Below are 15,763 nucleotides of genomic sequence, written 5' to 3'. Positions count from 1 at the left end.
CTTTTATGCTGAGTCACTGATGCAAATATGTGAATCTTACCATGCCTAGTTTGTATGCATGTGTGTGAGAGACAAATCATTGTTTCGGTGGTAAACTGAGCTTTGTACATTTTAATCATACAAATTCTTTTGAAAAAGAAGCCACGTACATAAATAAAAAAAAAAACCTAATTATTTGTCTGTCTTTGTACTCAGGCTCTTTACCCACTCGTCACATGTTTGCTGTGCGTCAGTCAGAAACAGTTCTTCCTCAACAGATGGAGTGTCTTCCTCAGCAACTGCCTCTCAAACCTGAAGGTAGTGAAAATTTCCCTCACTGCATCAAACTGACATTTCGGATGAATCGTTTCTATTTTTACATAACTATTGATAATTACTGAATTATTATTACTATGATCTTCTAGTCTACATTTAAAATTTTGCTAATTCTGCAAAAAAGCATGTCGTTTGCTATATATGATCTCTATGCTAACGCTAAATTTGTAATCTTTATAAATAATTATTGATCGATGTATAAAAATTTACATATCTATTAAACAGAACAAAGACCCGAAGATGGCTCGTGTAGCACTGGAGTCTCTGTACCGTCTTCTCTGGGTGTACATGATTCGCATCAAGTGTGAAAGCAACACTGCGACACAGGGGTGAGTGTGTACCCATGTTGTGTAGGACTCATGTAGTTAAAGACCCACTGAGAGCCAGACCTGGGCAGAGCCACAGGAAGTGGTGTTTACGTCATCATGCCTGCTCCATCAATGCCATCTTTCTTGGTGGATTATGGGCAGGCAGGAGCAGGGAAATAAATAACACACGTTCTGTACCCCACCCAGTGGCGTCACTCTGTGTGTGTGTGCGTGCGTGCGTGTGTGTGTGTGTGTGTGTGTGTGTGTGTGTGTGTGTGTGTGTGTGAGGAGAATAAAAGCACACACAGCCTTGGCGTAATTAGTGAAGGAGGGCCAGGAGCGGGTGGAGGACAGAAAGAGGAAAACTCTGGGAACTTGGATGACAGCCTTATTTGGCTGTGGGCTTGAATGCAAACAATGAATAGCACCATTTTGGAACCTAGACATGTGTTTGGACCTTTTTTAGCTGGTGATTTATACAGTTTACAAAAATAACTCAGTGAATGCAGTTTGAGCTTTTGGGTGTTACATTGGTCCAAATGCCAAACCCCTATAACTGCAGTAGATATTTTTATTAAGTTGGACTGAGCCGCTAGCCTATTAAAGACTATTTTTCCATTAGTTACGAAAAAGCAAATTTCAAATTTTGCTTTCGCGATTTTACAGCACAGCACTGTTTAAAATGTCAAATCTAATTGAATTAAAAGGTTAATATGATTATCATGTTCCATAGTGGCAGCTCTTCTAGCTGTACTTCAAATCATAGGTTTCTATTAATGCACTTCAAGGAATGCCATACAATTTCTTTTTACTAAGTAATCAGAATGTGTGCGTATTTGATCTAAGACAGGGAGTAACTGATGATGATGGTTGTTTAAGAAGATATTAATGCAACCTTTATGGAAGGAGTCTCCACTCTCAGTGCTTTGTAACAGTTGGTAGAGTTTTAACCATTAAAAAGTTCTCATGGCACAGTTACTGCCTTGCTTGTGCTCTGTTTTTATCTTTGAAAAAAAAAAAAAAAAAAAAACTAAGGCTGCCCAGAAAGCAACTGTTTGTAGCTGTTATGATTGAACTAACATGTCTTCATGATGTTCTCAACACTATAACTATAAATGGTTAAAAAGTGTTGGTGTTGTTGTTTAATAGGTAAAAAAAAAAAAAATTCATTGTCTGTATATCGCTGTAGTACTAAAGAAAGAATCCCTATTGAAAACCTTTGGGATGAATTGGAACTCTGAATGTACCCCAGGTCTCCTCACCTACATCAGTACCTGACTTTCATACTCCCCTTGTGGCTGATGTACACAAATATCCATAAGCACACTCCAAATTCTAGTGGAACATCTTCATAAGGAAATTATAAGAGCAAATTGGGACTATATGTGAAATGCGATGCTCAAAAATCACACACTGTACTTATGACCAGGTGACCCAGTACTTTTGTCAATATAGTGTAGATTTTTTAACTACATTTTTTATCATGGTTATTGATTTATGACCTCTGGTTTACTCCGATGCTTTCAGGTGGTTTGTATAATAATATAATTATAATAAATATATATTTCTTACTTTTTATGGCTACCAGTCTAGTGCAGTCTTTTTGTGCAGTAATAAATCCTATTAATGTGCAATGTGTTGCATTATTATTTTATGTACACTATTATTTTATGTATATTATTATTATTTTACAGTATGTAAGTATGGGTTTACTTGGTTGTGGCTTCCATTATGGTTGGTGGTTGTTTGACTGGTCTTTGAGTCTGTAGTTTCAGGATACAGGAGTCTATGTTTACCTCAGCTAACCTCTCGCATAAAGAAGTTGCTTTGGCAGCTTGTAAATATATGAACTTGAATTAGCACGTTGCAGGTGACACGTCACCTCGGCCACTTGAAAGCTGTCCGTCTTCCACACACACCCCGTTCATGGCATGACCTCAAATAAAGCTAGTGTATTGGGTACATGCCATGCACTAATTACACTAATTAAAATAGCAGGTGATCCTGTGACAGTCGATGCCCTCAGTAAACCTAGTGTATGTCAGTTGGTAAGATTGATTGACTGGTTATAAATAAAATGTATATATTGTTTACTGATTTTCTTTTTCTTTTTTTTAAACAGACGTCTTAACAATATCATCACTACGCTGTTCCCGAAAGGGTCTCGGAGTGTGGTCCCAAAAGACATGCCTCTCAATATCTTTGTTAAGATCATTCAGTTTATTGCACAGGTAAAGAAACACCTTACACACATACACACACACACACACACCTACACCTACACACACACACACACACACACACACACACACACACACACACACACGTGCAAACATTGAGTAATAATATACCTTCCCTAATTTTACATTTTTATAATTGAATTTTGCAAAAACATAACATGTCTATAATAAATTAAATGACAATCAAATAGTAAATTAATAATTAAATAGTAAATTAATAGTAATTAATTGAGTAAATAGTACAAAATAAAAAAGTTAATAGTAATGTTTTTATTGAATAAAATAGTATGTAGTGGTGTGGAATGGTGCAGAATCCGACACCGCATGTACTGCCCATAAATCAAATCGTTTTGGTGTGTCACACGTCAGAGTTTGCATTACTTTCTTTGGGGATAGAGTCAATGACATCATGTAATGTAAGATCTCCACACTATCCACCAATCAGCTTACCCCAGTTTCTGATGGCATCTGAGTTTTAGATTTCGGATTTTTCTTTGGTTAACTCTTTACATGATGTCAGTATGGTACTTAGACGCAAACTCTCCCAGCTGTGCTGAGTGTATTAACATCTTACACATGCACATCACCACATCCTTTGCAATCGCGTAAGCTAATTGGTTAACGAGCACGTGACATCACAACATCACTGATTTACACATTAGTCCCCTCCTCTCACAGTGTTTGAATATGTCATGTCAGTAATAGTACAAAAAGTTGAAAGATGAGCAACAAATATGTAAAGTAATATGGCTTTAAAAGCAGAAGCAAAAAATATTAAGAGTAAAAATTATATATTTAGAAGCAAAAAAATGTTTCTTTGTTTTTTCAGGAAAGGCTTGATTTCGCCATGAAAGAAGTCATCTTTGACCTGCTATGTGTCGGGAAACCCGCAAAAGCCTTCAGTCTTAATCCAGAGGTACATAAATAATGAAGTAATTCTATTCCTGCACTGATTTGTTCATGCCACGATGGTTCCAGTACAGAATGCAGCCATTGCATATCCTCCTGGATTTTCTAATTCCTTTGTGTATATATTAGAGGATGAATATTGGACTGCGTGCATTCCTAGTCATCGCCGATAAGCTGCAGCAGAAAGATGGAGAGCCGCCGATGCCCAACACGGGGGTCACTCTTCCGTCTGGGAACACGCTGCGGGTCAAAAAGACGTACCTGAGCAAAGCATTGACTGAGGAGGAGGCAAAACTCATAGGTGATTGAAACCATAAAGTACAGAGGACAAAAGTAAAAAAAACAAGTGTGTAGATAGATAGATAGATAGATAGATAGATAGATAGATAGATAGATAGATAGATGGATGGATGGATGGATGGATGGATGGATGGATGGATGGATGGATGGATGGATGGATGGATGGATAAAAAGATAGATAGATAGATAGATAGATAGATAGATAGATAGATAGATAGATGGATGGATGGATGGATGGATGGATGGATGGATGGATGGATGGATGGATGGATGGATGGATGGATGGATGGATGGATGGATGGATGGGTGGGTGGGTGGGTGGGTGGGTGGGTGGTTGGATGGATGGATGGATGGATGGATGGATGGATGGGTGGGGTTGGATAGATAGATAGATAGATAGATAGATAGATAGATAGATAGATAGATAGATAGATAGATAGATAGATAGATAGATAGATAGATAGATAGATAGATAGATAGATTTTGTCATTACATAAAAAGTTCGATCAGTTGAAATTATTTTTAATTCTATGTGTTTTGTCATGTAGGAATGTTCCTCTACTATTCCCAAATCCGGAAAGCCATGGACAACATCCTAAGACATTTGGATAAAGAAGTGGGCCGCTGTATGATGCTCACTAATGCGCAGATGCTTAATAAGGAACCAGAAGACATGATCACGTGAGTATGACACATCACGCCAGACTTACACAAAATGACCAACCTTATAAATAACTGTAAGTTGAGTATAAACATAGCAAACCACTGTTTGGTCCTCCTAAGAATTTTAAGATCTCGCACATTAGCGGATTTCTCAATCATTTCTATTTTTAATTTAATGGAAATTTCCCATTCACATGATTTTACATTACAAAGTGCTTTCTTGACTGAATAATAAATACAATTAAATGAATGATAATATTAATTGACATGCTGGAACAGGTTTGAGTCTCGTAGTTCAAGTGAAGAAGATTAAATGCCGCTGCATCCTATACAATTGTAAGCCTCCAACATTGTGGTAGCAGTTTAAGGAGGAACCACAAATGACTGGAAATGTTCAAGTTTTGTCTATATAGTGTAAAATTATACATGATGTAGTTTTGCTGTGCTGGCAGATTAATGTTGATATATAACTCTCTTTTATTTCTGCCTGTGTTTGTGAGGCAGAGGGGAGAGGAAGCCCAAGATTGATTTGTTTAGGACTTGTGTAGCCGCCATCCCTCGCATCCTGCCTGATGGCATGACCAAGCCTGAGCTCGTCGACCTCCTGGCTCGGTGAGTGTTGGTGATTTTGTGCATGTGTGTGTTCGGGGCAGATGATAAAAGCGATGCAATGAGCTCTTAATAAAAAGTGGATCTTCTATTACCACCTCAAAGTTGAATCTTTTCCTTTAACAGAATAACCTGGAATATTATTAGAAATGATATCAATAATTACAATTTCCTCATTTCTTAATGAACAAATCATCATGGTTTTATACTGGTCTTGGTTCCGTTTAATGCTGAGAAAAGTTACTTCTTGAAAACAATTTATAGTCATTGCATCACCCGCTTGTCTTTTCTTGTTTCTCATGAGGTAATAATAAAAAAGAGAACGCAATTCGTCATGTTACAAAAAAACTGAAAAAGAACCTTCTCTGTTCGTACTGACAATTACAGCGCTGGTTAAAAAAATGCAGCTTGAAAGGTTTTTGTAAATGATCAAGAGTGAATAAATATGATGATGATGATGATGATGATGATGATGATGATGATGATGATGATGATGATGATAATGATTGGTGAGTCATTATGTCAAATATGGCTGTATAGACTTTAGGTAATATATGTGTGATATATATATATATATATATATATATATATATATATATATATATATATATATATATATATATATATATATATATATATATATATACATATATATATATATATATATATATATATATATATATATATATATATATATATATATATATATAAAGTGTATATAAAATAAATTTTTTGGTTCAGACAAACAGTGAATCATAAATGATGATTATATATTATAATAAACTTAAATGTCACCTGACTTCTATCGCATGGCTCTAGAATTGGATCCAGTGGATCGGATAGTGGATGTGGATCTAGTCATTCTTCAGAAAGATGCAGCTCTACCTCTGCCATGTTAATCTATATTCTATTCTATATTTAGTACTGGCTAGACGACTGGGTCAGAGCATGTCCAAAACGCCAGTACTTGCAGGATTGTCAGTTTTTAAGGATCTACTGCTAATGTCTTGTTGCCAGAGTTTACTGTTACCACAGTTCAACATCAGAGGTCTTTTTTTTGTTGTTGCGTCAGAGCGGTTTAGACCGCACAGGTTTGACAGTGTCATGCAGGTGGTTTTGATGTTATGGCTGATCAGTCAACCAAAACTATTTTAAGTTTACATCTATAGAATCCTCTGTAGGAATTAAGCCACATTAAGAAAAAGAAAATCAAGTACAAAAGCTCAGTAAATGCACTGTTGATCTGGTTTCTCAGAGACTCCTCTGTAAATTGATCTGTTCCTGATTGCTGGCTGAATTAAACGTCTCATTGCAAGCTAAGAGGTGAACTGCAGTAATTTGGTGTAATTGCTCATGTTTAAAGCATCAGGTTTTATAGCAGGCCATTGAAGATCTTCCATTTCAACCCACTTAAACCATATCTTCACAGAGCTGGCATTGTCATGCTGGAACAGGTTTGGGCAAATTGAATGCTACCATATCCAAAGACATTCTATACAAATGTGTTCCTCCAACTTTGTGATAACACACATGGCTAGGGAAGTCAGGTGTCCCAATACTTTGGCCATGGAGTGTATTTTATGGTCTTATGTTGTTATCATGGCGATGTGACATTTGTGGTCGGCTGTTACAGTGAAGTACTTGTGCTTCATGTAAAACTTTGAATCTTTATTAAGGATTTAATTTAACATTTTCACAAAGCTCAATTTATTTAGGGTTTAGGGTTTTTTTGGTTTAAGACGTAAACCAAAAGTCCGTGTTGTAATTACTGTACTGTTGATTATTGTATTCCTTTTTATAAGCCTTCCTTTATATAGTTATGCGCTTGACTCAGTGTGCTTTGTGAGTAGGTTGACCATCCACATGGACGACGAGCTGCGCCTGATAGCACAGAATTCACTGCAGAGTCTCCTGCTGGACTTCCCAGACTGGCGGGAGGAAGTGCTCCTGGGATACAGCGGTTTTCTTCTTCGGGAGGTTCAGGACACCCAGCAGAGCCTTCTCCACTCCTCAATCAAACTGCTCCTCCAGCTTCTTACACAGTGGAGGCTCGCTCTCCTCACATCCAACAGGAGCACAGAGAGCGCCAACATCTGCTCCGCTGAGGTAACACATCAACCCCCAGCACTTAGCCAGATTTATCCATACTGATGCTTGATTCGAGTTTGAAAATATATGATTGTGACAAGTGACTTGAGGGTAAGGTGGAGTTGCAGATGGTAGGTGGTGTCAGGGTGTTGTGAAGATGATTCACATTTTTCTCATACTCTATCTTTCCATAATCTAAAACAAATGGTATAATGTGTTTTCATGACATGTAAGCGTGAGTGCGTGTGTGTGTGTGTGTGTGTGTGTGTGTGTGTGTGTGTGTGTGTGTGTGTGTGTGTGTGTGTGTGTGTGTGCACATGCATCCGTATTTATGTATTTGTGCATGTATTTATGTGAAGTACTCTACATAATAAACACATATTGTGCTTGTGTATGCCAATGCATGTACATGTGTATGTACTGTATCTATGTGTATTTCATATCTGCTTGTGTGTGTGTTTGTGTGTGTAGTTACTACAGGGTGTGTCAGGATCCAGACCCCGTGCTGAAACTGCTCCTTTCTCAGCCGTGTTGCGAGCTCTCGAGGGTCTCGCTCTCGTCTTGCTCTGCTCCTGTCACGCTGCTACACGCAAACTAGCCGTGTCTGTACTCCGAGAGCTCCGCCTCCTTCTCCTCACGGTCTCACACACCGAGGTCAGAGCTTACACATGGCATTATAATACACATTTTTGGGTCAAATTGGAAAGATGGATCATATGCTATAATTACCTGAGGTTAATTCTTAAGAGAAAATGTACACACAATATATGTAATAATATATAATAACTTTATATAATAGTAAGAATACATATGTACATAATGATATGATGGATTCAGAGATTACAATTAACAATCACCCCACAAAACCCCTCTTTGAAAAATGAATTCAATCTGAATAGGGAATCTAATCTACGGTTAAAGTATTGGTCATTTACCACATGGAGCATCAGACCAATCAGACCATATGAGGGAAAATGTGAAGGTGGAGTTTTTATGACGCTCATAAAAATGCTAACAATTTGGCATAAAAATAAAACAAAACTCTATACATTTTCCTGATTTATGGTTTAATATGAAATGCACCAGCCAAGGAAAATGCTATAAACCTAATGCACACACACAAAAAAAAAAAAAATAATAAAATGAAATTTGGAAGCATTTATGAGCCCAAGTGTCGGGTGTATATGTGTGTTGGACAGGATGATGAGCGGCCCATGCTGGATGTACTGGACCAGGCGAGTGCGGTGGTGCTGGAGAGCTTTACACATGTGCTGAGCGACTCTGTAAGTGTGTGTGTGTGTGTGTGTGTGTGTGTGTGTGTGTGTGTGTGTGTGCGTGTGTGTGTGTGTGTGTGTGTGTGTGTGTGTGTGTGTGTGTGGTTAAACTCAGCCTCCTGCACAGAAGCAGCCTCTGTACAGCCACAAAGTCACCTCTGTTCTCACACTCATTCAAATGAGTTTGGTCTGTCTGTCTGCCCTCTGCTTATGGATTAATACTGGGGATTAATGTGGACTGGACAGAATCTTTGTGTTCACCTTGCTGACGCTTACCACACGGTCCCAAAGGCCTACTTTGTGTCAAACAAATGCTTATTTAAAAAGTACTTTTACTCTACTAGGATCAAATTCTCTAATCATGTTGATTAAGGCTGCATCAGAGGTTTATATTAATATATCAGTCCATACAATCTAATATAATAATCTAATTATTGAAATTTAAAATTAATCTGTCAGGAGATGGATGTTTGTCATTTTTAGAAGGAGTCTCCAGAGTCAGTGCGTTGTATCAATCAGAAATAATTAGATTAGTGCACATACAGGCATGCATACATGCAAATGAAAAAAAAAAGACTTTTATAAGTATGTTATAAAGGTGTACCTCGCATTTAATGTTTTTATGGATTATATATTTGAAAACATCCACGCTTGTTCATTTTGTTTCTATTAAATTGTACTTACATTTATGGAATTTGGCAAAACGCAATTTACAATTATCTTATTTATACAACTGAGCACTTTTGCTCAAGTGCCCAACAGTGGATCTTAGTGATCTTGGGATTTGAACTCAAAACCTTTTAATCTGAATTCCAACATCTCAATCACTGAGTTACCCCCTTGTGCCACGTGACTGACTTTTTCTGAATATAATTCATATTAAATAATAAATCAGCTGCCTTTATATAGAAATACCCGGATTGTTTTTTTCGGTGAAATGGTTATCAATAAAGTCTAAAATAACTACTGTTAAGGATTAAAATGTAGAAAAATATATTTTGTTCACAAAATTTTGCTAATATAAATCAAGATAACGATTTATATTGAATTTAATGATTTGCTTGTAATTTATATTTAAAAGTTTCCTTTAAATAAGTGTGTGTGTGTTTCAGACATCAGTTCCCACAGGACACCAGGTGGACCTACAGTGGTTGGTGGACTGGAGTGGGAGTCTCCTCAGCAGTCAGTATGACGTGTGCAGTCCGTCGTCGGTCTGGGTGGTGGCACAGTGGGCACGAGACCCCTGGGCTCTTTGCCTGTTCAGCCTGCTGAAGCAGGAGCATCTGCCCAAGCAGTGTCCTACAGCACTGAGCTACGCATGGCCCTATGCCTTCACTCGCCTGCAGCTGCTCATGCCAGTGATTGATCCCAGGTGAGATCTGACTGACCATTTCATAGCAGGCTTTGTTCTGTCTCTATTATTAAACCTGCTGAATAATAGGATCAATTCTTGATAAATAAGTGTTTCAAATAAAATTTTGGTTAAATCCTTTATTAGCAACCCAGCAAATACTAAAAGGATGAGTGCAGTGGGTTCAGGTGACAACTATGTGGCTCTGTGGAGGAACTATCTGATCCTGTGCTTTGGTGTGGCCAAACCCAGCATCATGAGCCCTGGCCATCTCCGAGCCTCTACTCCAGAGATCATGACCCCCACTAGTGAGAACAGTAGCCATGATTACAAGGTGAGAACTCAGTCTTAAAGTCATTAATGAACAATAGCTAGCTGATTCATTTGGTTGTACATTTTTGTACCCATTAGAGTATAATGATTGTTTCTGTGTGTGTTTTGTGTAACAGGTGGTGGGGACACCGTCAGTAGCGTGGTTATTAAAGCAGCTCGTTCCACTGATGCGATCCGAGAGCATTGAGCTCACAGAGGCACTGGTGCTGGGCTTTGGCCGCACAAACTCACTTATTTTCAGGTTTGGAAAGAAATTTAAATGCTATTTTCTTCCTTATTTGTTAATGAAATGCGTTAAAAGTGCTGTTTATAACATACAAAGAGTAAAATCCTGGCCTAGTCTGTTTGACTGGACAATGTGCTGAAGTAATATGTTATTAAAATATAAAATAACACCATATGTTGGTGTGTTTCATGCAGAGAACTGATCGAAGAACTTCACCCTTTGATGAAAGAAGCTCTGGAAAAGAGGCCGGAGGTATAATATATAATTTTATTATTGCATAAGCCCAACCCTAACCCTGGCACATTTAAAGCAAGTTGGGTAACATTCCCTTTGAATTCAAGGTTTAGAATGAGTTTAGGTTATACAGAACATATACAGCAGAGGTGTAAAGAGTTCCTGAACATCATACTTGAGTAAAAGTATAGATACCTTACTTCAAAACGTAAACAATTCCATCATTGGAGGTTCATTTCCTAAAATACTAATCAAATTGTACACCAGAACACAGCATTAACTAATATCAACACAACCAGTCTCTTCAACATGCCAGAATGAACCAAAGATCAAACAAGTCAGTCAAAAAATATGAATAAATAAAGTATTAAAGCAATCTTGTAAAAAGGGATCTTCAGTTAACAAATAAAAATGACAGTATCAAGTCACAAAGTATAGGAACCATTAGTATTTAATGGACAAATACAATTCAAGAAAATAATTTCAGATAAAGTAAAAGCAAACATTCAGAGTTGATTCACGTCTGAGTCTCGGAGAGTGTTATTGTTTTTATTCGACTTCAAGAAAGGCTAGTTATCGAAGTTTTTGGAATGTATTCAAACTCTTTTTTGGACTGAAAATGAGGCTAGCGGTGCTAGCAAATGCAGCAAATGTGAGTAGGGAAGTGTTGAGCCTTAATGACATCTTCAGCAGAGGTGCAACATGTAATTGGTAAAGGTCATTGTCAATTAAAATATAGTGGAGTTCATATACTGCTTTATAAATGTAGTTGAGTAGAGAGTAAAAGTACCTTCGATACTCAGTAAAACTAGAAAGTAGCCAAAATTACTTAAATACAACAATGAAGTACATTTACTCGAATACTTTACACAACTGAAATACAAGTACAAGTTGCTGTTGTGCAGTTTTAAGTTCGAACTCAGTTTTCTTTTTTTTTTTCCAGTTACGATACGTGCTTTACTTTCGGGTTTAGTCCTGTCACCTTTCACTCTCATGCCACTGGTTGATTATTCTAATGTGTTCGCCTGTTCTATGTTAAATCTCTTTATCATATAAATTCATCAGGACATACCTAAGCAAAGATACTGCCTTAGAATACCTAGCATACAGCAAGTTTATACAAATGGTTCTAAAAGCACAAGTAAAATTATGAATAAATGTTTATAAAGCACAACTGCGGTGTTTATGACCTTCTGTTGACAGCTCATGTCATTGTAAGTTTGAAGGTGTTTTTACAAAATAAAGCTTATGGATGGGATTCACAATGACCAGACTTTGATATGAATTTGAAAACTTGAACTTGATATGCCTCAGAATAAGAAGCGGAGAGAAAGAAGGGATCTGCTACGACTCCAACTGTTAAGGATTTTCGAGCTGCTGGCCGATTCTGGGGTTATCAGTGACAGGTAAAACGATTTGGTCATCTGTATTTGACTGTATGCATGTTTGTTTGTTTTATATATATATATATATATAAGATATGTTCCTGCTCTCTGTGTACAAGTGGTTCCAATCTTTTCTAATGGTTTTGTTTTAGTTGACATATGGATTTGTTTAGGTTTGGTCCTGCCTCATTATATTGCCTGATTAACCTAATGTGGTCACCTGTTCTGTGCCTCACCTTGTTCAGTTTGGTTATATCTGATCTGGTGTTTTAGTTCCCTCTTTAAAAAATTCCTCAAAGAAATTTTGATTTGTCACCCAAATAAGGATGGGTTTCCCTTTTCAGTCTGGTTCCTTTCAAGATTTCTTCCTCATACCATCTAAAGGGAGTTTTTCCTTGCCGCAGTCACCCCAGGCTGCTCATCAGAGATAAATACACATACATTTAAATATAAGTGAAGTCCTTCCTTGTTTGGACCTGAACCTATTCTTATGTTGAAATAGAACTTATTTTTTCATTGTTCTGGTTATGCTATACTTTCCCACTCAATCTTTCTCTGCTACTGGTTAAGCTTAAGTGTGTATAATTATGCACACACACATTCACACACTCATGGACCTTCATTCATGAAAATACTACATAGTACACGCTCATTGTGACTGTGTCTTCCCTTGACTTTTCCATGCAATATTAATCTTGTTTAATACAATGTGTCCATTTATAATACGTTTCTACATTGCATGAACTTCGCCTGTTTTTTATTGTTGCACACACTTTCGATTTGGATTTGTTGTAGATTATAAAAGCTCTGTACCCGCCTGTTCTCATATTAAAGGGAAATAGGGCATGGCATAAAAGCGATATATTACCGACATGATGCACTATATGGTAATGTGTTTTTGTCATTGGTAATCTGTCCGTAATTAAAGAGAATTTATTGAAACAGCTTATTGCAAACAAAAGCTGCTTCATTCCAGGGCTGACTTTATACTACACCCCTTTAAGATAGGCCTTTTTGTAAATTTCAATCTGGGGTGAATATAGTGACCTTTCTATCTTCTGACACCCTGTATTATATGATTATAACTAAAATTTCATTGGATTTTTCCGTTTTTCTCTTTCTCTCTTTCTCTATTCTTTTTTCTTCTCAGTACTAATGGAGCGCTGGAACGTGACACTCTGGCTCTCGGCGCTCTCTTTCTCGAGTATGTGGATCTGACCAGGATGCTTCTGGAGGCTGAGAACGATAAAGACGTGGAGATCCTCCGAGACATCCGGTCCCACTTTAGCTCCATGGTGGCCAACCTCATACAATGTGTCCCTGGTAAAGACCAAAATAAAACAGTTCCTCCAGTCTAGAACCCAGATGTTTCTGAATGAGAACAATGTTCTTCTGTTCATGAACCAAAACATTCCAAGATGAAGCATAAGCGTGGCACATGCTTTTCTCCAAGTTTTTTCCTATTAATATGCCAAACATAATCATTGGACTGATAGTGGTTAAAAGTCTCTTTGTAATTCCAAAATAACAGCGATTAGAATGATGTCAGGGGCGAAATGACGAGGCATTCTCAGCTATTTCAGACCTCCTCATAAAGAGACAGAGGAGACCATTCAGAGACCGGATTTCATAATCAATACCAAATGTTATGTTTGAGTCACAATATCAGGCCTTGTCTGAATCTGACATTTAGAGTTCACTTTCAGACTGTTGGGTAAATACTAAAAAAAGGCTAGTCCATGATAAAAGCTTTTTTTCGAAAGGCCGATTTATAATGAAGTCTTTTTCCGTCTTCAGTGCACCATCGGCGCTTCCTGTTTCCTCAGCAGAGCCTACGACATCACCTCTTTATCCTCTTTAGCCAATGGGCCGGTCCTTTCAGCATCATGTTTACTCCCCTGGACCGATACAGCGACCGGAACCATCAGATCACTCGATATCAGTATTGTGCCCTGAAGGTAACGTAACATTGAGCCAGCTCGATTTTTTGTTCGGTTTTGCTCATTTGAGTTGAACCCACAAGTCCAATGTAATGCACATAAAAGCTCTGAATGTCTTTTCGAACTGTAAATAAGTTATAGAGAAAATGGAAGGAAGTAATATGGCAACCAGTAATCTGTAACATGCACATTTTTACTTTAGTAACCATTTATATTGACTCTAACTATAAATACTGAGTAAATACTCAGTATTTACTCACTTTCCAAGTGTGTTTTCTTTAATAAATACACTCAACCTGGGTTTATTCATAATACATATAATATAAGTTGAGGCTTGTGTTTGGACAATAGCTTTGGGTAACTGCAGCTGGACAAGATGCACAACTACAGCTACACAATTTAGGATACATATTTGTGAATGTGTGTGTGTGTGTGTGTGTGTGTGTGTCTGCGTTTTAAGTTTTATGGAGCTGCTTTAACCTCGATCTTGTGCCGATCGGTCGCTGTTGCCAGAAGCATGTAATCGGAGAACGTTTGCCCGTCTGAATATGTAAACTGGAACATTATATGAGTGCATAAAGTCCTAAAGGTTCTGCCTTTTAGGTTGTGAGGTACTTTGTTTCTGCCACAAACAGCTATAAAGGCGATCCCCCTTCAGGATAGATGCCATTGTGCGTTTCCAAGTGTGATGTATTCAGGATGTGTGTGTGTGTGTTACTGCTGATATTAATTCTCCTCTTACTACTTCTGCTTTTACAATACTGATATACTACTAATACTCCTTCCACTACTAACACATTACTTTAATTCATAATACTTTTTTTACAAATAACACTACTTCTGATAGTATCACTAATACTTAGCCTAACAATACTCTTCTTTTTGCTCTTTTCTTTATTTACATCCAGAAGTAAGACTGTATTGTGACTATTACTAATACTGCTATAACTAATGCTCTGCCCCCTCACACTACTGACCACATTACTAATACTAATACTATTACTATTAACTATATTAGTACTAATATTCCTACCTTTACTAATACTACTTCAGGTAATACTACTTATTACCTTTCTTGTACCCAAAAGTATAACCGACACTGGTTCCACATGAACCCACAAGCAGCCCTAAAGTTAATACTATCCTATATAAAAATGATGAACATTTATTTTGCACTTTGGTTTCCAGTCGAACAGTGTAGCCGGAGTAATATGATTAAATGCTGCAAGTCTTTTTCCCCTCAGGCCATGTCGTCTGTGCTATGTTGCGGCCCTGTGTTTGACAACGTGGGTCTCTCTCCAGACGGCTACCTCTACAAGTGGCTGGATAACATCTTAGCCTGCCAGGATCTGCGGGTACACTGCCTAGCATTCATCGCAATACTGTTTTTAAACATTTACAATTACAATGCTCATTTAATCTGTCAGTGGGAAGTCTGTGGATATATTATTGTGCTGCTATGGAGTCTCAAATAGGCGCATATCAGTGCATATAGGGAATACATCAAGAAATGCATTTGCTATGTATTTAAGTTCTTGCCTGCACATCTTCACTGACTCCTTTGTTTGGTTAAAACGTATACAGGAAG

At 37.6% G+C, this 15,763-nt stretch overlaps 2 protein-coding genes across 11 annotated transcripts in view; one reads left to right on the top strand and one right to left on the bottom strand.

The window, feature by feature from the left end:
• The window catches only part of LOC310729677 (uncharacterized protein), a 298,178-nt gene that overhangs the window by 166,531 nt on the left and 115,884 nt on the right, over nucleotides 1–15,763 (bottom strand). The window lies entirely within an intron of this gene.
• Nucleotides 1–15,763, top strand: part of frya (furry homolog a) — a 90,679-nt gene that overhangs the window by 34,661 nt on the left and 40,255 nt on the right. For all 9 annotated transcript variants that reach the window (XR_014534578.1, XR_014534579.1, XR_014534580.1 and 6 more), the window contains exons 11-28: nucleotides 196–297; nucleotides 541–644; nucleotides 2,746–2,854; nucleotides 3,693–3,779; nucleotides 3,902–4,073; nucleotides 4,621–4,753; nucleotides 5,240–5,347; nucleotides 7,195–7,450; nucleotides 7,904–8,086; nucleotides 8,632–8,715; nucleotides 9,819–10,078; nucleotides 10,205–10,391; nucleotides 10,507–10,631; nucleotides 10,811–10,868; nucleotides 12,165–12,256; nucleotides 13,386–13,558; nucleotides 14,033–14,193; nucleotides 15,420–15,530. Coding sequence is in view for 5 of the 9 variants with exons in the window: in XM_083547711.1 (XP_083403837.1) it covers nucleotides 196–297; nucleotides 541–644; nucleotides 2,746–2,854; nucleotides 3,693–3,779; nucleotides 3,902–4,073; nucleotides 4,621–4,753; nucleotides 5,240–5,347; nucleotides 7,195–7,450; nucleotides 7,904–8,086; nucleotides 8,632–8,715; nucleotides 9,819–10,078; nucleotides 10,205–10,391; nucleotides 10,507–10,631; nucleotides 10,811–10,868; nucleotides 12,165–12,256; nucleotides 13,386–13,558; nucleotides 14,033–14,193; nucleotides 15,420–15,530 (2,505 nt within the window). In the remaining 4 variants the exon portion in view is untranslated. The remainder of the gene's footprint in view (nucleotides 1–195; nucleotides 298–540; nucleotides 645–2,745; nucleotides 2,855–3,692; nucleotides 3,780–3,901; nucleotides 4,074–4,620; nucleotides 4,754–5,239; nucleotides 5,348–7,194; nucleotides 7,451–7,903; nucleotides 8,087–8,631; nucleotides 8,716–9,818; nucleotides 10,079–10,204; nucleotides 10,392–10,506; nucleotides 10,632–10,810; nucleotides 10,869–12,164; nucleotides 12,257–13,385; nucleotides 13,559–14,032; nucleotides 14,194–15,419; nucleotides 15,531–15,763) is intronic.

This window comes from Silurus aristotelis, assembly GCF_946808225.1.
Source record: "Silurus aristotelis genome assembly, chromosome: 8".
NCBI lineage: Eukaryota > Metazoa > Chordata > Actinopteri > Siluriformes > Siluridae > Silurus > Silurus aristotelis.
Note: the sequence above shows the minus strand (reverse complement) of the source record. Positions and strands in the feature narration are given on the sequence as shown.